General features: G+C 42.6%; 1 protein-coding gene across 1 annotated transcript; it reads right to left on the bottom strand.

The window, feature by feature from the left end:
• Nucleotides 1-334: 334 nt before the first annotated feature.
• Nucleotides 335-9,871, bottom strand: LOC308677150 (GTPase KRas-like). Its single transcript, XM_081343315.1, has 5 exons — nucleotides 9,706-9,871; nucleotides 6,120-6,252; nucleotides 4,067-4,245; nucleotides 2,625-2,784; nucleotides 335-1,641 (listed from the first exon to the last, which is right to left on the bottom strand). The coding sequence occupies exons 2-5, from the start codon at nucleotides 6,228-6,230 to the stop codon at nucleotides 1,531-1,533; spliced, it is 561 nt and encodes a 186-aa protein (XP_081199441.1). The 5' UTR covers nucleotides 6,231-6,252; nucleotides 9,706-9,871; the 3' UTR covers nucleotides 335-1,530.
• Nucleotides 9,872-22,423: the final 12,552 nt, after the last annotated feature.

Raw genomic sequence — 22,423 nt, 5'->3', positions numbered from 1 at the left:
GTTTTTTGTTTTTTTAAGATCAGATGTACTGATGCAGAATTCATAAATGTAAAACGTTTTTAAAAGCTGAAAATTCAAAATAAAGTGAAATTTGATGTAAGATTCTCCAGATTAAATAGTAGTATGTATCAAGGTCCTTTTTGAACTGACAATCGACAATCAGTTTATTAAAAGCCTCCAGGTTTCACAACTATCCCACCCCCACCCTCAAAAAATATTGTTCTAGGAAATACTATAACCAAGAAAACTAGCAACAGCAAACTCAAGAAGGATTATACTCTTCTGAATTTGATATTCTCTTAAGAAAAAAATATTGAATTTCATATCAGGTAGCTTATTCACAGGTTTATTCCAAGTGGTGGCATGTATTTATTGTACAGTTCCTTAGGAACATAGGTAACAAAGGATTTTGAATTAGGGGAGGAAGAACAAAAAGTTAAATATACAAAAGGACAATAACTGATATTTTAAAATACTAACAGAACGATAATTCAAATTTCTTCTGTTTTCTCACTGCCAATTTTTAAGTACCTACACTTCCTACTCCCAGGGATTAGACAAAATATTCAGATGATTAAAAGGGACAAAGTGATAAAGAGATCTTCGGATCACATTCTTCTTTTCTGTTTTCTAAGATGTGTAAACATTACCATATTCCCCAAAACATGAATACCTATTAAGTGAAGGGAACAAGACTGATAAGATTATAGTTAGGATGTTTCACAGTGCCAGCATTCAATCATCTTCAGAGTTAATTTTCAAACAACAATCATATTTCACTACATTTGGAAAGAAAGTTTCTTATATTACCCAAATAGTCCTACTTCTCTTTCACACTGTTGATGTATCATCATTTCTGGTTCAGTTTAGAGAGCACAGGAAATTTTGCCCAGAAATTACACAAAAAAAGTCCAATGAAAATTAGGAAGAGACAAAAAATTAAATATTGAACTTAAACCATCCAGAAAAGCTGAGCACCATCTATTTTAACAACGGAGGGCTGAAACAAGTCAGGGTTTCACGTTCCACATTCTTGCAGTTGGTATTTCTTGCCACCTTCAAACAGTCTTATTTGTTCTCCAGGTAGCAAAAAAAGGTGACATCACATCTATTTGACTTTTTCTTCAATCTTGCAAAGAACCAAAGTAAAAAAAAAATGCTACAATGAGAAAGACCACTAGGTAATACTCTGATGAAACACTGCCTTCCTGTTCCTTCAATTTAGTTTCTGGGATCAGGTTACACCAGATGATTTTATGGAGTAATCCTTATTATCCTAAGGATTTTTTTTTGAAATCTGCAGAGAAGCAACAAGACTATCAAATGTGGTTATTAATATTGGTTGTGAGGTCCAAATTTTAAAAGTAGCAAAAAAAAAAAAAGACATTTTAAGAACACCACCACCTTTGCCTTCCAACTGAAAAGGATGAGGGGACAAGGCCATCAGAATTTATCTTGCAGGCTGGGAAAATACCCAAACTCAAAGGTTTTTTCCCCCCACACTTCCAGCAGTGCAACAATGTCTCTCTTTTAGAGGATAATACACTTCCTTTTAGAAGATTTCTTCTTGCGTCCATTGCTGATCTTTTCTTTGTGCTTTCGAATTTCCCGCACCAGGGTATAGAAGGCATCTTCCACTCCCTTTGGATGAATAAAAATACAAAAAGTGGAGAAAGGTGTAAGAAAAGGCTTTATTAGTACTTTTAAAATTATATTAGCTATTTCAGGTGCATTAATTTTTATGAAGTGGGATTTCAAACCCACATTTAGGCAACAAAAATGATCAATACAAAGATCCCAAAGTAAGAAATACCTGGGTTCTAGCTAACTTTTCTTAGGCTGTTACCTATAGGTAAAATTATTTGGATGGGGGAAAAATCATTATTTTTATGTACTGTAGCCTTGTTTATTCTCCCCACTAATTTATTTAGTAGTGAATAACCTAAGATACAAGGGACGCGGTGGCTCAGTGGGTTAGGACGCTGAGCTTGTCGATCAGAAGGTCGGCAGTTTGGCAGGTCGAATCCCGAGTGCCGCGTAACAGAGTGAGCACCTGTTACTCGTCCCAGCTTCTGCCCACCTAGCAGTTCGAAAGCACGTAAAAATGCAAGTAGAAAAATAGGGACCACTACGGTGGGAAGGTAACAGCGTTCCGTGCGCCACATGACCACGGAGACATCCTCGGACAAGCGCTGGCTCTTCGGCTTTGAAACGGAGATGAGCACCGGCCCCTAGAGTTGGAAACGACTAGCACGCATGTGTGGGGGAACCTTTACCTTAACCTAAGATACAATTTATTATCTATATTCAGAAACCTTTCTCAAACAGGGAATGTGTAGTAGCAGAACAATATGTTGATAAAACATCTCTCAATAAGATGTACATGAAATGAGAAGACTGACATAAACCATTACAAGGGTAATTTTAGATAAATTTTATTTCTACCCTCTTAGGTATAACCACAGGATACTGGCTTATAGTGTCAATCCCGCTGCTTCAGTATTAGCATAGCTACTGTAAAGCAAAGCAATTGACATTTGGCGATTGGTGATTCACATATAAATAATGAGGCTGTGAAATCAGACTGAAATATAGCAGTTTATCCTACTTGCACAATACCACACCTGTCTGGTTTTGGCTGAAGTCTCTACAAAGGGGATTCCGTAGCTTCTTGCAAGCTCCTGAGCTTGTTTCGTATCCACTGTTCGAGAAGGCAGGTCACACTTATTGCCAACAAGGACCATGGGAACATCATCAGAATCCTTCACACGATTGATCTGTTCCCTGGAGTTACATAAGAGGAAAATGTGAACAAGGTGCTTCTGAATAAATCAACAGTTCCTAAATTCAATCCTGAGTTTCCTAGATTTGAATGAAATATATTCCAGTACTTCACTTTGCCCTGTGTGTTCCCTTATATTTAAAATAGATGGACTGAAATCCAGATTACATGCAATATACATTAGAAATACAATTCCCTTTCCCTCAGTTTTTGGTGCTTTAGTAATCAAAACCATGAGTCTGAATGGAGGAATGCTAGCATGGGGTGGCAGGTCCTGTATACTTTCTCTTTTAAACCCTTTGCTGATTTAAATCGCCTCCCACCAAAGAAACAAAAAACCAACTAAGTTATTTGGAGCAAAAAATATCTTTGTCAGATCACAGAACAGTTCTTATCAATAAGGTGTTTACAGTGCTTTTTTTGTAAAAGAAAAAGGTGCCGGAACTCACAGACGTCATACAACCCGCCTTGCCTACCCTACAAGGTTCCATCCAAAAAAGGTGCCAGAACTCCGTTCTGAGTGTTCTATGAGAAAAAAAGCCCTGGGTGTTTATATATGCAATGATAAGTGCACGTCTGCCCTTAAAGAAAAGGCTGAGACTTTCAAAACTGAAATAAAAAATATGAAGTAACGGTATTTCCCTTATATAAAAATACTTGGGCAATGAACTATTCTATTTTAGTCTTCTCTATTCTACTTGCATTCATTCTCTCTCTCTCTCTCTCTCTCTCTCTCTCTCTCTCTCTCTCCCCCTCCCTCCCCCACCCCCACTTGAATTTGCTTGCTGCTCATTTAGCTTGCTGCTCATTTAGTTTTCTGGAGAAATCCTGTTTTGGAAGAGACACTTTAAATGGATGTTTGCATGGCAAAACAAAATGAAGTTTCATATTTTCGTATGATTTTTATTAAAGGTTTTCATAGAAATAAACAAGCATGAAATGATATAAAGATTAAGAAAAAAATGGGAATAGTACAGATGGGGGGGAAAAGCTACATAGAACAGCCATTTCTAATCTTTTTGGCATTTACAAATGTAACTGCCCTCTTTAAAGTTATACCATAATACAATTCTTCTCTCAGTCATTCTTTTTTAATCAGCAATATTACCAATTAATTTTTCCCCACATTCTTAGTAAAAAATAATAATAATCTGTAAGTTCCATCATATTTTCAGTATCAGAGAGGTTTTGGGTACCCTTGTCATCATTGCTACCGGAGAGAAGCTAAGAAAAAAAAGAACAGATGCTGACTGGCGGACCACAGAACTTTACTTGTCCTCTTACCTATAGTGGTGAACATCTTCAAAAGACTTTGTATTGTTGATAGCAAAGACACACAGGAAGCCTTCTCCTGTCCTCATGTACTGATCACGCATGGCACTGTATTCTTCTTGTCCAGCTGTGTCCAGGATATCTAAAAGGCATGTCTCTCCATCGATAACCACCTGCTTCCGGTAGGAATCCTGAATTCAGAAGAACACACACACACAGACAGAGAGAGAAAAATGTAACACAGGAGAAACACAGGAGAAGGGGAAAAACAAAAAGGCAGAAACAAGGTAATACTTTGTCACAACGTTACTGTGCATAAAGATCTCCAGTTACCAGGATAAAAAAAGGAGTCAGTCCTGAAGAAGCGAAAAAGATTGTAGCAGTTTGATGAAGTGATGAGCATCCTTTAGCTAGTCGGAATTTATACCTAACCCTAACCAAGATTGCTTTATCCTATTACTTTATCTCTGAGCTTTTAGTTTTTTTGGGGGGAGGGGGTTAAACTGTTAAGCCCTATTGAGCATGTTAATCCTAACTTCATATATGTCTTTCCCAAAAGGGCTAAGGAAATGAGCAATTGTAGGGGAGGAGCGCAATAGTTCTTCCCCCCCCCCAAAAAAAGGGGGAAAGCTTTATAGGTCAAATTTAGATATCATCCATATCATTCTCAGAGTGAGCTAGATGGTGTAGTTAATGTGTGTGTGTATACATGTATATATATACACACACAAACATTCAAAACTTTGTGGCTGACAAAAAGTTAAAGGGAAACTAGTATAGCTATTTCAAGCCCTTTAGCTCTCATCAGCTAGTCATACACCTATGGGGTGCAAACCTGGGCAGCTTGCATGTTAGGCAGCTGTGTTAACCTGTAGGTTACAAGTTCCCCTCACTCCTGTCAGCAGAAACCAGGGAGGATGTATATCTATCTATATGTTGGGGGTAGCACCCGGTCTACCAAATATAGGATAAAGCAATCTGTTCTGCGTTTTGCTCGTGTCTAGGAGCATTTTTGCAGGCAGATGTCACTACTGTGATAACTGTAAATTCAAAATTGGGGGGCTGACAAAGAGTTAAAGGGAGACTAGTATAGCTGTTTCAAGCTCTTTGGCTCTCATCAGCTAGTCATACCCCTATGGGATTCGAACCTGGGCAGCTTGCATGTTAGGCAGCTGTGTTAACTTCTAAACCACAGGTTCCCCTCACTCCTGTCAGCAAAAACCAGGGACGATGCATACCTATATGTTGGGTGAAGCTCCCGGACTACCAAATATATGCTCCTAGACTGGAGTGAAACGCAGAACAGATTGCTTTATCTTATATTTGGTAGACCGGGTGCTTCACCCAACACACACACACACACACACACATTTGTGTGTGATAGATATACCAATATATATATCAATAAAAGTAGCCAGATAAAGCCGAGCAACTTTGAACTGTGCTATCTTGTATTAAAATATACTGCTCAAAAAAATAAAGGGAACACTTAAACAACACAATGTACTGTATTTAATAGTAGGATGTCTTATTTTAAGTTTACGTTTATTGAATTTATATACCGCCCTTTTCCTGTAGGACTCAGGGCGGTTTACAAAGTTATTTAAAAATGACAATACAATACAAAAGTTAAAAACAGTTAAAAATAATTAAATTTGATCCCTGAAAAATATAAAACCCCAATTAAAAACTCTCAGCCTGGGCCGGAAAGCTCAAAGAGCCAGGTCTTCAGGTTCCGGCGGAATGACTGAAGGTCGGGGGCAGTCCTAAGCTCCACAGGCAGCTGGTTCCAAAGGGCAGGCGCACCCACTGAGAAGGCCCTCCCCCTGGGTGTTATTCCCTTTATTTTTTGAGCAGTATATATGTAGCTCATTAAAAAAGGATGCATCAGGAGTCAGACATTCACAATCAGTAAATGTGTATTTTGTGTTTTAAGAAACCTAGGAAGGACAATGGAACAGATGGCAGAATCAAAGAGCAGTGAACTCTTTGAACAAGACAAAATAAGAGAATGCAGACACTGGGCAATTCAAAGGTCAGTGCCAGTGCTGCAGTGATTATATACCTCTATAGTGGGATCATATTCATCCACGAAATGATTCTGGATTAACTGTATGGTTAATGCACTCTTTCCAACGCCACCAGCACCCACAACTACCAGCTTATATTCCGTCATTTCTGCTGGGCTCCAGAACAAACTAAAGAAAAAAACCCAAAAACAAACAGAAGACACTACAGTAAATTCATTTTTTTCTTCTCAGTATTGATGTGATCTTAAAAGTCACATTTGGGCAACAATTTCTGAATATTTGCTGCTATTTCTGAGAATCAATGGCTTGCACTAGTCTAGGGTAAGCAGATAGAGTTTGGTGTTGTTTGAATCAGACAATAGCAGTACAAGATCAGAAGATGTGAAGAGACCTGGTCTATAGATTTGCCAAGAGTCGGACATGACTGAATGGATAACATCATCATCATCATAAAGAGGTTTCTCATCATTTAACTTAGAAAAGCTCCAGACGCCAGGATTTCTACCAATCTCTTACGGAAACAGGAATCTCTTCCAAAACTGATTGGAAAGAGGGAAACCTAACCTTCCACTAACAATTCTATTATCTCCAAAATTCTTATTCTGGGAGGATTTCTTTCACTTTCTGGCTGGTATAATTACCCGTCCCATTCCCTTTGTTTCTTGGTTTTTCCTGTGAGGGTGTGGCCATTTCTTTGGTGCCCCTTTTTCAACACAATTTCTGTAATTTCTATCTCTTCTGTCTCTATTCCTTTATCTGTGCCCACTATAATTTTGTTTGTGCCTGCTACTGACTGGTCCTGTACGCTTACCCAGCTGTATCTTGCTGACAAATAGTATGTATATTTTTGACACATGCTCACTTTCCTGTTTGTGTCTGTGTTAAAGAGAAACACTTCCAACAATTTTGGAATGGATGCATCACATGGCAGCCTGTGTGCATCTCCCTGCAAAATAGATGAACCATACACACATTTGCCCACAGGTAGTAAAAAGCAAAATGAGATGGTATAGCTCCATGGGTTCTTACTATTTCTTTACACAGTACCTTTAAGGGTATGTTTACAGTATGTTTAATAGATTGATTAGCATGGAAGTCCCTTTCAAGGGTTAAGAGAGAGAAGGGAAATAAAATAGTGGGAGACAGTTAAGTTTGGGTCCTCATCATCCTTTTCGCCATTGTCTATCCACTGCAGGATCAAGATCTCTTCCACGTTTCCAACCAATATGGTCCTGAGCTTTCTTTTGCGCTTGGACCCACAATACTTGCTGATGTCATCAATCCATCTTGTTTTAGGTCTCTTTCACGGATGCTTTTTACCAAGTGGGATCCATTCTATGACTGCCTTGGTCCACCTGCCAACAATTCCTCTTATTTTTTTAATGAGACTTGTATGCTGCCCTATCTCCCGAAGGACTCAAGGCAGCTAACAACAATAAAATACAATAAATACAAATATTAAAAAGCAATTAAATTATGTCGAAGTCCCACTAAAACCAATAAAAACATTTAAAATCATAATTAAAACCCCATTATCATCAGTCCAGGTCGGCCTGTTGGAAAAGATATGTCTTAAGGTCACGACGAAAGGACCGAAGGTCTGGGGCCATCCGGACCTCCCGGGGGAGCTGATTCCACAAAGTAGGTGCCCCAACAGAGAAGGCCCTCCCCCTGGGGGTCGCCAGCCGACATTGTCTGGCCGAGGGCACCCTGAGGAGGCCCTCTGTGCGAGCGCACAGGGCGATGGGAAAACGTTCCTGGCAGCAGACGGTCCTGCAAATATCCCGGGCCTAAGCCATGTAGGGCTTTATAGGTAAGGAGGACCAGCACCTTGAATCTCACCCGGAGGGCAACTGGTAACCAATGCAGCTAGCGCAGGAGGGGTGTAATATGGGAGTATCGGGATGCTCCCATCACAACCCGCGCGGCCGCATTCTGCACCAGCTGAAGCCTCCGGGTGGTCTTCAAGGGCAGCCCCACGTAGAGAGCATGCTATGCGACCAGCCCATTTCTATGTTTTTTTTTATGTTCGGGTAGGGCAGAGAAACTAAAGGAGTTACCAAAGGCTGCTAAAGGTTTGCACTTCATGGATAATAATAATAATAATAATAATAATAATAATAATAATAATAATAAGTTGGAAGGGACCTTGGAGGTCATCTAGTCCAACCCCCTGCTAAGGCAGGAAACCCTATACCATTTCAGACAAATGGCTGTCCAGTCTCTTCTTAAAAACTTCCAGTGTTGGAGCATTCACCACTTCTGGAGGCAGGTTGTTCCACTGGTTAATTGTTCTAACCGTCAGGAAGTTTCTCCTTAGTTCTAGGTTGCTTCTCTCCTTGACTAGTTTCCATCCATTGCTTCTTGTCCTGCTTTCGGGCGCTTTGGAGAATAGCTTGACTGCCCTCTTCTTTGTGGCAGCCCCTGAGATATTGGAACACTGCTATCATGTCACCCCTCACCCTTCTCTTCATTAAACTAGACATACCCAATTCCAGCAACCGTTCCCTATATGTTTTAGCCTCCAGTCCCCCAATCATCTTTGTGGCTCTTCTCTGTACTCTTTCTAGAGTCTCAACATCTTTTACATCGTGGTGACCAAAACTGGATGCAGTATTCCAGGTGTGGCCTTACCAAAGCATTGTAAAGTGGTATTAGTACTTCACTTGATCTTGATTCTATCCCTCTTGTTAATGCAGCCTAGCACTGTGTTGGCTTTTTTGGCAGGTGCAGCACACTGCTGGCTCACATTGAAGCGATTGTCCACTAGGACTCTGAGATTTCTCTCACAGTTACTACTATCGCGCAAGGTACCACCTATACCAGGGGTAGGCAACCTCGGCTCTTTTATGACTCATGGACTCCCAACTCCCAGAATTCCTGAGCTAGCACAGCTGGCTCAGGAATTCTGGGAGTTGAAGTCCAGTAGTCCTAAAAGAGCCGAGGTTGCCTACCCCTGACCTATACTTATACCTGTGCATTTGATTTTTCCTGCCTAAATGTAGACAAATAAAGAGATAGACAAAAGACGAAGGGCATCCATTAGCTGCTGATTTTTTCAGATGTCTCTCTCCCCACCCACCCACCCCACCCCCGCGCAGAAAGTAGCTTCGCGGACAAGTTAACAGGTCTAGACCTGCCGAATCACCGCACCTGCAAAACGCGAAGGCAGGGCAGTCGCCACTTCCCACCAGGAAGGCGAGGGAGAGGGGGGCCGCCACCGAAAGTCGGCTTTAGCAGCAGCATTCCCAATCGCAGGCTTCTTCCCCTTTACGGGGGGGGGGCAAAAGCCAGCACCGCCAAGCCAAAGCGAGCCTCCCCTCCGCCACCCGCCCGCCCAGCAACCCAGTCTATCTCAATGGCCAGGATTCCCAAACGAGGGCCCCACCCTGGTGCAAGCCCTACAATGGCTGCCCTCTTTTAAGGACTCGGGCAAACTCCCCCCACCGGCACCTCCAGAACGAACCTGCAGCCTCCTCTTTCCCGCCCCCCCCCGCTTTCGTCCCCCGCCATCCCAGCGCTCCGTTCCTTAGCGCAACTCTTCGCGCAATTAAATCAGTGCTTTTCCCCCCACCCCGCCCCAGCCGCCGCCCCGCCCGAACCCCGGCCGTACGCACTCACCCAACCCGTCGAAAGGGGAAGGAAAGCCGCGCTCAGGCACCCCCCATGGGGACAGAGGGGCTAGCGGTGTCGGGCGGCCTCCTTCTCCAAGGCCAGGGCCTAGGGCCGGCAACGCAAGACCCCTCCCCTCTCTAGCCTGACAGCTCCCTTCCGCGCCCCGCCACGCAGGGCCGCCCAACCAATAGGCTGGAGGTAACCGCCCCGGAACGACCAATCGGAGACGACGATACCATAGAGACGAGATAAAGCGGGTGGTGGGGGGGGAGGGGTGGTCAGGCTAGAGGAGCCGCTGAAATGGCGAGGGCGGGGATCTGAGAAGAGAGAAAGCCAGAGCGTCGGCAGGAAGCGGTGCGAACGCGGCGAAGGGGGAAGAGTCTTAAAAAAAGAAGAGCCTCTTTTCCAGTGGGTTTCCCCTCCCCCCCCCGTCGCCGCCGCCCGCCGCTCCTCCTACGGTACTAGCAGATGAGCCAGCGGTGGAAGTTAAAAGCGGCGAATGAGATAGCGGTAACTGAATGGAGCTTCTGCGTGAAGAGTAGTCTACCTGCACCAACCGGGAAAATTAGGGTCACTCCCAATTTTTGCATCTTCGAAAACCCTGGGCGGGATCGGGTTTACGTGGCCCCGTAAAGCAGCAGTTCTGTTCAAAGAAAACAAGCTCAAAGAAAACCAAGAAAGTCCAGTTGCCTCTTGAAAAAAGCACCTTTGGGAGACCAGTTCTATTGTTTGTCCTTAGCTGTGTGTGTGTGTGTGTGTGTGAGAGAGAGAGAGAGAGAGAGAGAGAGAGAGAGAGAGAGAGAGAGAGGGAGGGAGGGAGGGAGGGAGGGAGAGGGAGGGAGGGAGAGAGAGAGAGAGAGAGAGAGAGAGAGAGAGAGAGAGAGAGAGAGAGAGAGAGAGAGATCAGCTACGGAATTTATTTCATGGGAGGGTATTCCATTGTTTGGTTCATCTATTCTAAGGAGCCTTTGCCCACATGGAAATTAATTTTAAAAACTCCTTTGAGAAGACACTGCTTCCCCATCCGTAATGGCAGTAAAGGTAAAGATTCCCCCGCACATGCGTGCTAGTCGTTTCCGAATCTAGGGGCCGGTGCTCATCTCTGTTTCAAAGCCGAAGAGCCAAGCGCTTGTCCGAGGACGTCTCTTGACTAGACGCCAAAGGCGCATGGAACGCTGTTACCTTCCCACCGTAGTGGTCCTTATCTTTCTACTTGCATTTTTACGTGCTTTCGAACTGCTAGGTTGGCAGAAGCTGGGATGAGTAACAGGCGCTCACTCTGCTACGCGGCACTCGGGATTCGACCCGCCAAACTGCCGACCTTCTGATTGACAAGCTCAGTGTCCTAACCCACTGAGCCACCGTGTCCCTATAACGGTGGAAGCTGTGTTATATATTGTGTATTGTGTTCGGGGTGGGGGGGGGAGGTGATGGGTTTTCTTGGATTTTTTTATTTTTTTTAAGCTGCTCTGAAGCTGGAAGGATTCGGTGGGATGGACATTTAATAATAAAAATTCTATCTCAGAACAGGCTTTGGGTATGGATGTTTTTAGGCAATAGTTCCATCATTCCTTAGTCATCACTGGTATCTGGAAATTATCAAATTGAAGAAAGTTATCCTAAAGGGTAAGCTGAGGGATAGGAGCTTTGGGCTACATACTCCTTATCTGCAGGCAACTAGGATCCAAACTGAGACACTTAGTATGCCCAGCAAAATGTTATCTGCCACCTTATACAAAATAGGTTTGCACTGAGCACTTACAATTGTTATTACACCCAATCTCAAAAGTATTTTGGCCTTCCTGTTGAGTTGGTTTCAGGGTTTTTCAACCAGTGGTACCCGTATCCCTAGTGGTACGTTGGCACCTGGCAGGTGGTACATGTACGACGGGTTGAACAGCGCTGTAAAAAAGGTGTAAAAGTGGATGAGGTGAAGCGGCAGCAGCGCCGCACAGGCTTGTGGGAAAGTCAGCTGGAACTGCCCGTTGCCTGGGTCCTACTGAGAGCTCAGGATCAAAGCGTGCAGGTCCAGCTGATTGGGGGAGGCCTTGGGCGTGGCAGGCAGCCTCACGCAGTCTTGGGGTGGAGATTCAGCTGGAGCTGCGTGAGGCATTGCTTGCCTGGGTCCTGCGGAGAGCCCAGGATCAGCCCGTGCAGCTCCAGCTGATTGGGAGTGGCAAGCAGCCTCACCCAGTCTTCAGGCAGAGTCAGCTGGAGCTGTGTGAGGCATTGCCTGGGTCCTGCTGGGGGGGAGAGAAGAGAGGATATTAAAGGGGGTGAGGGAAGAGGATATTAAAGGGTGAGGGAAAATATATTAAAGGGGGTGAGGGAAGAGATGATATTAAAGGGGGTGAGAGGATATAAAGGGGTAAGAAGATATAAAGGGGTGAGAGAAGAGAGGATATTAAAGGGGGGTGAGGGAAGAGATGATATTAAAGGGGGTGAGGATACAAAGGGGTAAGAAGATATAAAGGGGTGAGAGAAGAGAGGATATTAAAGGGGGTGAGGGAAGAGAGGATATTAAAGGGGGTGAGGGAAGAGGATATTAAAGGGTGAGGGAAAAGATATTAAAGGGGGTGAGGGAAGAGATGATATTAAAGGGGGTGAGAGGATATAAAGGGGTAAGAAGATATAAAGGGGTGAGAGAAGAGAGGATATTAAAGGGGGGTGAGGGAAGAGATGATATTAAAGGGGGTGAGGATACAAAGGGGTAAGAAGATATAAAGGGGTGAGAGGAGAGGATATTAACGGGGTGAGAAGAGAGGATATTAAAGGTGAGGGAAGAGATATTAAAGGGGGTGAGGGAAGAGATGATATTAAAGGGGGTGAGAGGATATAAAGGGGTAAGAAGATATAAAGGGGTGAGAGAAAAGGATATTAAAGGGGGTGAGGGAAGAGGATATTAAAGGGTGAGGGAAGAGGATATTAAAGGGGGTGAGGGAAGAGATATTAAAGGGGGCGAGGGAAGAGATGATATTAAAGGGGGTGAGTGGATATAAAGGGGTAAGAAGATATAAAGGGGTGAGAGAAGAGAGGATATTAAAGGGGGTGAGGGAAGAGATGATATTAAAGGGTGTGAGAGGATATAAAGGGGTAAGAAGATATAAAGGGGTGAGAGAAGAGAGATATAAAGGGGTGAGAGGAGAGAATATTAAAGGGGAGTGAGGACTACCTGCACTTTTATCACTTTTCTGTGGGTTTTTTGGCGGGGGGGGTGTCATCAAGTTTTTGACACCTTGCTAGGCGACTGGTGGGACTTTAATATTGCCTTGTTCTAAAAGTGGTACAATCGGTGAAAAGGTTGAAAAGCCTACCTGGTGGGACTGACCTCAGTCTTACAAGTTTCATTGTCATTGTGCCTCCTTATTCTCAATGAATTGGGAAAGTGTCTGCCTGAACCACTTCTGAATGTTTCCTTGTAGTTCTGGACTTAAAAAAAACCACGACGCTTCAGCCTCTTTTGCCTAGGTAATGGTTCCTACATATTTCCATCGGGGTCATCTTCCTTATTCTCGACAAAACTATAACTCTGCAGAGAGGGCACTCCTTTTTGAGCTCATGGATATAGCTACGTACTGTAGCTCAAAGATTTTTGGTTTGCAGTCTCTGAAAATCATGGAACGTTACAATACGTAATGAACAGTGGATGTGCAAATATGCTTTTTGCACCTTACAAGAGGCCTTTGAGGGCCTCTTTCAACCTTTGAGAGCTTATTAATATCCAACAAAGCAGCTCTGACTTATTTGGTACCCTTCCCATAGCATCCTGAATTCTTAACTTGAACTTGACTCTTTCCCGAAAGCTCTTCACCAAGGCTGAAAAACGTGGAGGGGAGGAAAAGATAGTTCTGTGATTGGTGGCGTAGGAGCTCTAATTGAGCTATTACAAAAGAGGACCCACTTGGGCTTCAAAACAAGTCTTTCTGCTAAAGCCAACAACTGAAGAGATGTAACAAAACGCTGTGAAAAGCAGTCTGAGAAGAAATCAAAGCTCAGAACAATTTCTTCTACACAGTACCTCCAACACAGTATGTACCAGACCTAGGATTCTCAGTGTTCCAAGCAGCGTGCTCATTGCGTGTGGTAGCACAGTGTTTTATGGTACAAAACATTCCAGGAAGTCAGTAGAATCTACACAGGCTGCGTGGAAAAGATTTCTACTTAGGAAGGATCATGGAACATGCAAATAGGGCCTATCTGGGGCAACACGGGATGGCCTGTTTATTTTTAAATGTTTTAGTGACGGTAATTAGTTCTGGCAATCTGATTATTAAGTGAAGTGGTCGCTAAGTGAAAAATCACATGACTGTGCCTACAACTTTCCTTTGCTGAACAGCATCAAAGAGATCCTGCCCCAAATGGCCAGCTAATACCAAATGGAGAGGAAGGTTTCTGGAGCAGAACTCATGAAGAAGCTGGATAAAAGGGCAAAGCATAGCCCCTTTCTCCCATTCCCCTATGTTTTGGAATGCTCACCCTGGTGTAGGGATAGTTAGCAAGAAAAGGATTGATGTTGGCACGTACATTCATTGGAAAGGATTACAAGAGTGTAAGCAGACACATAATAGGGCAGGGCTTTTCAACCAGTGGTACGGGTACCACCTGTGGTACATTGGCACCTGGCAGGTGGTATGCGACCATCCTAGAAAAGTGGTAGCGGGGGAGGGGAATGAGCTGAACCGGTGGCAGCACCGCACATGCCTGAGTGAGAGATGGCTGGAGCGGCCGGGCTGTCAGGGCTCAGTGGAAGCGCCAGGATCAGCGCTTCTTTGGGGCTATCGGGGCTCAGCGGAAGCGCCAGGATCAGCGCCAGGCTCCAGCTGGAGCTCAGCGCTGATCCTGGCGCTTCTGCTGAGCCCAGAAGAAGCGTCGATCAGCTGGAATGTGGCAGCATCTCCAGGGTCTTGTGATTTACATTCAGATGCTTGGCAACTGATTCATATTTATGACCGTCACAGTGTCCCGGGGTCATGTGAAATGACCAAAACCTGCTGCAACCACCCAGTGGGGGGGGGGAAAATAAAAACCAAACAACTCCCCAACCCCACCCCCGCTGCCAATCCTCAACAGAAATGCTCACAACATTACAACATTGAAAACCTCGGACAGGAGGAAGAGTGCGGCCGGGCGGGCAGTCAGGTGTCTTGCTTGGCTGTGGCTTGAGGGGGGCACATTTTTCAGTGCCATTGTAACTTCGAACAGTCACTAAGCGAACTGTTGTAAGTCAAGGACTACCTGTACTTCATCACTTTTTTCCTTTTTTGGTCATCAAGTTTTTGACTCCTTGCTAGGCGACTGGTGGTCCTCGGATGTTGCCATATCCTAAAAGTGGTACAATGGGTGAAAAGGTTGAAAAGCCCTGTAATAGGGAATACACACCCAATGGAGCAAGCAGTTTGGGAGGCAAATAGAAGAGTGAAACTGATTAGGGTCAATTTCAGGCAGCAGCTGAACCTGGAGGGTTCTATAATAATCAACTATAATAGTATTTCTTCACCTTGGAAGCTTTTAAGATGTGTGGACTTCAACTTCCAGAATTCCACAGCCAGCATGCTGGTTCCAAGAATCACTGAACTGTAGTAATTAAAGTCATGGAGCTGAGTTTAACTTGCCCTTAGCACTTTGGGTGGTCTTGCACTGCAGAGAAAATCAGCTTAGGAAGAGATAGTTTAACTTTAGGCCAGGAGTAGGCAACCTTGGCTCTTTTATGACTCGTGGACTTCAACTCCCAGAATTCCACAGCCAGCTGTGGAATTCTGGGAGTTGAAGTCCACGAGTCATAAAAGAGCCAGGGTTGCCTACCCCTGCTTTAGGCAATCTGCAGGGGGAAAGGGGAAAAAAAGATGACACCCAGAACAATGTATACTAACTCACTGTAATGGCAAACACATAATAGGGATGCTGCAAAGGTTGTAAATGCAGGCATTGGTCCCAATTTATTTTTTTATTACCATCATACAGTGACTGGCAATCATTAAATGAGCACTGCCTCTAAGGTCTTAGTATATTATTATGTGTATTTGGGAATTCTAGCTTGCTTTGTCTTATTGGTTGTTTCTTCCTATTTGGTTGATGATTTACTTTATAGGTAGCTGAGATTCCAGTATAGTACAAGTAGTCCTTGACTAATTATCAGTTGCTTTAATTATAATGCCTTGGTAAGGCCACACTTGGAAGACTACATCCAGTTCTGGTCACCACTATGTAAAAGAGATATTTGGTTGTTTTTTTTAAAGTATTTTATTAATTTTCTGTCATTACAATTCATTTATGCTTAATGAACAAGGTGTTGTCTGGGTTAATTTTTGATTAGTCATTAAAAGTTAAATTCTTACTTAAAATTCTTATTCTCAATTTTGCAACCATTGATAAAATAAGTTCCATTTTTGAAAGTATTCTGTATCTTCTTTTTAATTCTCAATGTGAGTCCATTTCTGCACAGTCCAGTATTTTCTTCATTAGCACTTCCTCCGATGGTGTTATCTCATTTTTCCAGTGCTGCGCAAATGCAATCCTCGCTGCCGTTAGTACATGTAATGTTAAATATACATTTTGTTTATCAATTTTTTCTGGCATTATGCCTAGTAAAAAAAGTTCAGGTTTAAAATCTACATGTTTCCCCAACACAGGGGTCAGCAACCTGAAACAGTGAAAGAGCCACTCAGAACCGGTTCCCTCACAAAAGGAAAAACTGGGAGCTGCAAAAAATATGTGTGCATGCGCTTACATGCGCAGAACAGGGTTTGACTGAAGAGTGGAGCCAAGGCGAGATATGCACCTACCCTGCATATTTGAATTGATTGGTTGAACTTTTTAGTCCCACTTTTTTTTTTTTGACTGCACATGGCAGAAGACCGGGAGCCGCAGGAGACAGCTGAAAGAGCTGCATGTGGCTCTGGAGCCGCGGGTTGCAGACCTGTGCCCTAACATCTTTTCTAACCAAGTATGTATTTTGGTCCAAACCTTTTTTGCTTTAACACATGTCCACCATAAGTGATAGTATGTACCAGGATTTTGATTGCATTTCCAACATTTATTAGACATATTTTTAACCATTTTTGCTAATTCAGCAGGTGGAAACTGCCATCTATAAAACATTTTATATAAGTTTTCTTTGTACGAAGTAGCCATTGTCAGCTTATAATTTCTTTCCCGAAGATTTTGCCATTTTTCTAATTCTATGTTATATCCCAAAAATTTGCCCATATAATCATTGTTTCTTTCATTTGTTCATCTTCCATTTTTAAATTCAATAAAAGGTTATACAATTTTTTAATCATTTTTTCATCAGAAGTCATCAACACTTATCAAACATCGTCTGATCTTTGTAAAAACCATATGTTTTAACATCTTTGTCATACCTCGATTGCATTTGCAATCGGGGCGACCATGATAAGTCAATGCCCTGGTCTTCTAGCTCTTGTTTAGATTTTAATTTCCCATCTGTATTCAAAATGTCCTTATATGCTAAGATTTTTTAAAATTTAACTAGATTTGGGTGAGCAAAAGCTTCCTTCACTGATAGCCATCCTGGGATTTTCATGTAAATTTTAGGTTTTATCTTTTCCTATAGAGATAGTAATGCATCTCCTATATAATGGTTTTGGAAGTATCTATGGGTTTTATTCTTTTCATACCATAAAAATGCGTGCCATCCAAGTTGCAGGTCATATCCTTCTAAATATAGCAATCTTTTGTTTCTGAGAGTTATCCATTCTTTTAGCCATGTTAAAGCACGTGCTTGGTAGTATAGGACCCAGTCTGGTAAACCAAATCTTCCATGTTCTTTGGTTTCTTGTAACATTTTCAATTTAATCCTGCTTTCCATCCTTGCCAAATAAATTTCAAGATCAATCTATTGAAATCATCAAAAACCTTTTTTTTCTATTTTTACAGGTACTGTTGGAAATAAAAAAAGACGTTTTGGTAAAATATTCATTTTCACAGTAGCTATTCTTCCTAGTAATGATAATTGTAGGTTTTTCCATTTTTCCAAGTCTATTTTTATTTGACTTAGTAATTTTATGTAGTTATCTTCTTTTATCGTTGCACAGCTTGCTCTTAAATATATTCCCAAATATTTCACTTTCTTAACTATTTATAAGTTGTGTTTTTTGACAGTTGTGTTTTTTGCTTTTCTGTAAGGTTTTTAACTATAGTTTTGGTTTTTTCTCTATTTATTTTCAATCCTGCTATTTCTCCAAATTCTTCTATCTTTTTCAATAATTTAGACATCATATCCAACGGTTCTTCTAGAATAAATACCAAGTTGTCTGCAAATGCTTGTAGTTTATAACTTTCATCTTTTATTTCCATTCCTTTAATTTCCGAATCTTGTTTGATGTTCCTATTGAGAACTTCCAACATTAGTATGAATAACAGTGGGGATAGTGGACATCCTTGTCTTGTACCTTTCTTTATATTAAAGTTTTCCATATAGGTAGTCTCCATTGACAATTACTTTTGCTGTTTGTTTATCATATATTGTCTTAATAGTTTTTATAAACTTTTCTCCAAAATCCATACAGTTTAATTGTTGTATCATAAATTGCCAACTTACATTATCAAAAGCTTTTTAAGTGTCTAGGAAAATTAAAGCCATTTGTTTTTCTGAATGCATTTCATAGTATTCCAGTGTATCTAAAATAAGCCTCAAATTATTTTTTATTTGTCATTTTGGTAGACAAAGACACATATGTAAAAAAGATGTTGAGTCTCTAGAAAGAGTGCAGAGAAGAGCAACAAAGATGATCAGGGGACTGGAGACTAAACCGTATAAAGAACGGTTGCTGGCATTGGGTATGTCTAGTTTAATGAAGAGAAGGACGAGGGGTGACATGATAACAGTGTTCCAATATCTCAGGGGCTGCCACAAAGAAGAGGGAGTCAAGCTATTCTCCAAAGTACCTGAAGGCAGGACAAGAAGCAACAGATGGAAACTAATCAAGGAGAGAAGCAACCTAAAACTAAGGAGAAATTTCTTGACAGTAAAAAGAAAATTAATCAGTGGAACAACTTGCCTCCAGACATTGCAAATACTCCAACACTGGAAATTTTTAAGGAGAGATTGGACAACCATTTGTCTGAAACGTTACAGGGTTTTCTGCCTGAGCAGGGGGTTGGACTAGAAGACCTCCAAGGTCCCTTCCAACTCTGTTATTCTATTCTATTCAAAGTTATGATGGCTCCCCCCAAAGGCACTTACAACCCAGATTCAAAGTTCTGATGATTGCCCCCGAGCTTCTTTAGATTATAGTATAAGCAAATTCAACGGAAAGCTGTCATATAAAAGAGCCAATTGCTCTTTATTTCCAAAATGGGTCCTAGCAGTGTTGGATTAAGAATGAGGAGATCCAGGTTCAAGTCCACTTTCATTCATAGAAGGTCTCAGGTGATTTTGGGCCTCAATTTACAAGAGTTCATTTAGTGACCATTCGTAGTTACAATGGCACTGAAAAAAGTGACTTATGACCCTTTTCACACTTATGACTATTGCAGCATCCCTGTGGCCATGTGATCAAACTTTGGACACTTGGCAACTGGCATCTATTTATGATGGTTGCAGTATTCCGGGGTCATTTGATCACCCTTTGCAACCTTCTCACAAGCAAAACCAATGGGGAAGCCAGTTTCACTTAGCAACTTGTTACTAACTTAACAACTGCAGTGATTCCCTTAACAATGGTGACAAGAAAGATCGTAAAATGGGGCGAAACTCACTGAGCAACTATCTTGCTTAGCAACAGAAATTTGGGGCTCAATTGTGGTCGTAACTTGAGGACCGACTGTACTACATGTTTCATAAAATCTCCCTTATTTTAACGCATTTGTAAAAATCACATCCCCATTTTACAAAACGAGCAAAATATGCAAAATATACATTTGTAAAATACTCAAATACTTTGGCCACCAGATGAGAAGAGAGGACTCATTGGAGAAGAACCTGATGCTGGGAAATATGGAAGCCAAAAGGAGAAGGGGGTGGCAGAGGATGATAGTGGTTAGAGAGGGTCATCGATGCAGTAGGCCTGAAGTTGGGCAGACTCCAGGAGATGGTGGAGGACGGGTGGGTTTGGCTTGCTATGGTCCATAGGGTCCCAAAGAGTTGGACACGAATAACAAACAAGGTACAAAGTATATAAATAATATAAATATAAATGAGTAGAATCCCATTTGGATTTCAGGGATGTCATGCTTTAATACAGGGGCCCCCAACCTATGGTCTGCGGCTCAGGACTGGGCCCTGGGCTCTTGGCCAGTGGGCCGTGGAAACTGCTGGCTGGTGCGTGCACACGTGGGCGTGCATTTCCCTCCCCACTCACGCTAGCGCCCGTGGCCCTGTGTGTGCATGTGCACAGGCACAAAAGGGAATGCTAGCGCGGGGCGGGTGTATGCAACCCATTTGCACATGTGCCACTAGCCCAGGCGGTTTGTGTGACCCATTTGCACATGCGTGAATGGGTTGCTGGCCGCTGGGAGGGGGGGCATGGCCATTTGCACATGTGCATGATGCCAGTGCATGCTGTATGCGCAAACAGGACTGCTAGTGGAGCACCAGTGTGTGTGGCCCCATGCACGCACGTGCGCACACACACCAATTTTGAAGCTGCTCTCCTTTCCTCTGGTCCTTGAGCCCGGAAAGGTTGGAGACTTCTGCTTTAGTACACAATCCTTCTCCCTGACCTGCAAAATCAAGGGCTTGTTGAGCCCAAAATTTCTGTTGCTAAATGAGAGATGTGTGAAGTGAATTTTGCCCCATTTTATGACCTTGTTTGCCACATTTGTTAAGTGAATCCCAGCACGTTGTTAAGTTAGTAACATGGTTGTTAAATGAATCTGGTTTCTCCATTGACTTTGCTTGTCAGAAGGTGACAAAATGGTGATCACATGACCCCAGGACACACTGTAGCCGTCATAAACATGAGTCAGTTGCCCAGCGTCTGAATTTTGATCACGTGGCTATGGGGACGCTGCAACGGTTGCAAGTGTGAAAAACCTTTTTCAGTCTCATTGTAGCTTTGAATGGTCACTAAACAAACTGTTGTAAGTGGAGGACTACCCATATTTTCAGCTCCTTCCAAGTGCCTCGTGGACCTGATGACAATATCAAGGGAATGGAAGTGGCTGAAAGTTTTCGCCTGTTGATTATTTAGGAGAAGTAGTATTAATGTTTTCCTGTTATTACCCCTTCATGGATTACTGCCTTGTCATGGCAAAGGGGCTTGCGTAATTCAATGAAGCTATGAGCTATGCCGTGCAGGGCCACCCAAGACGGACAGGTCATAGCAGAGAGTTCTGACAAAACGTGATCCACTGGAGAAGGAAATGGCAACCCACTCCAGTATCTTTGCCATGAAAACCCTATGGACAGTACCAAAAGGCAAAACAATATGACGCTGGAAGATGAGCCCCTCAGGTCGGAAGGCGTCCAATATGCTACTGGGGAAGAGCAGAGGGCTAGTACTAGTAGCGCCAGAAAGAATGAAGCGACTGGGCCAAAGCCGAAAGGACGCTCAGCTGTGGATGTGTCTGGTGGTGAAAGGAAAGTCCGATGCTGTAAAGATTTTTCTCTCCATAGGAACCTGGAATGTAAGATCCATGAATCAAGGAAAGCTGGACGTGGTCAAACAAGAGATAACAAGACTGAACATCGACATCTTAGGTATCAGTGAACTAAAATGGACAGGAATGGGTGAATTTAATTCAGATGACCATCAGGTATACTACTGTGGGCAAGAATCCCTCAGAAGAAATGGAGTAGCCTTCATAGTCAATAAAAGAATAGGAAAAGCAATACTGGGATACAATCCTCAAAATGACAGAATGATCTCAGTTCGAATCCAAGGCAAAGCATTCAATATCACAGTAGTCCAAGTTTATGCCCCAACCACCGGTGCTGAAGAGGATGAAATTGACTGGTTCTATGAAGCCCTACAGCACCTTATAGAACTAACACCAAAAAATGATGTCCTTAGCATCATGGGGGATTGGAATGCTAAAGTAGGAAGCCAAAAGATAACTGGCATAACAGGCAAGTTTGGCCTTGGAGTACAAAATGAAGCAGGGCACAGGCTGATAGAATTTTGTCAAGAGAATACGATGGTCATAGCAAACACTCTTTTTCAACAACCCAAGAGACGGCTCTACACATGGACATCACCAGACGGTCAACACAGAAATCTATATGCTCTGCAGCCAAAGATGGAGAAGCTCTATACAGTCAGTAAAAAACAAGACCAGGAGCTGACTGGCTCAGACCATGAGCTTCTCATTGCAAAGTTTAGGCTTAAACTGAAGAAAGTAGGGAAAAGCACTAGGCCACTCAGGTATGAATTAAATCATATTCCTGTTCAATATACAGTAGAGGTGACAAATAGATTTAAGGAATTAGATCTGATAGACAGAGTTCCTGAAGAACTATGGTCAGAGGTTTGCAACATTGTATAACAGGTAGCAACCAAAACCATCCCAAAGAAAAAGAAATGCAAGAAAGCAAAATGGTTGTCTGAGGAAGCTTTGCAAATAGCTGAGAAAAGGAGGGAAGTGAAAGGCAAGGGAGAAAAAGAAAGATATGCCCAATTAAATGCAGAATTCCAAAGAATAGCTACAAGAGATAAGAATGCCTTCTTAAATGAACAGTGCAAAGAAATAGAAGAAAACAATAGAATAGGGAGGACCAGAGATCTTTTCAAGAAAATTGGAGAGATGAAGGGAACGTTTCATG

Source organism: Vipera berus (assembly GCF_964194415.1).
Source record: "Vipera berus genome assembly, chromosome: Z".
Taxonomy (NCBI): domain Eukaryota; kingdom Metazoa; phylum Chordata; class Lepidosauria; order Squamata; family Viperidae; genus Vipera; species Vipera berus.
Note: the sequence above shows the minus strand (reverse complement) of the source record. Positions and strands in the feature narration are given on the sequence as shown.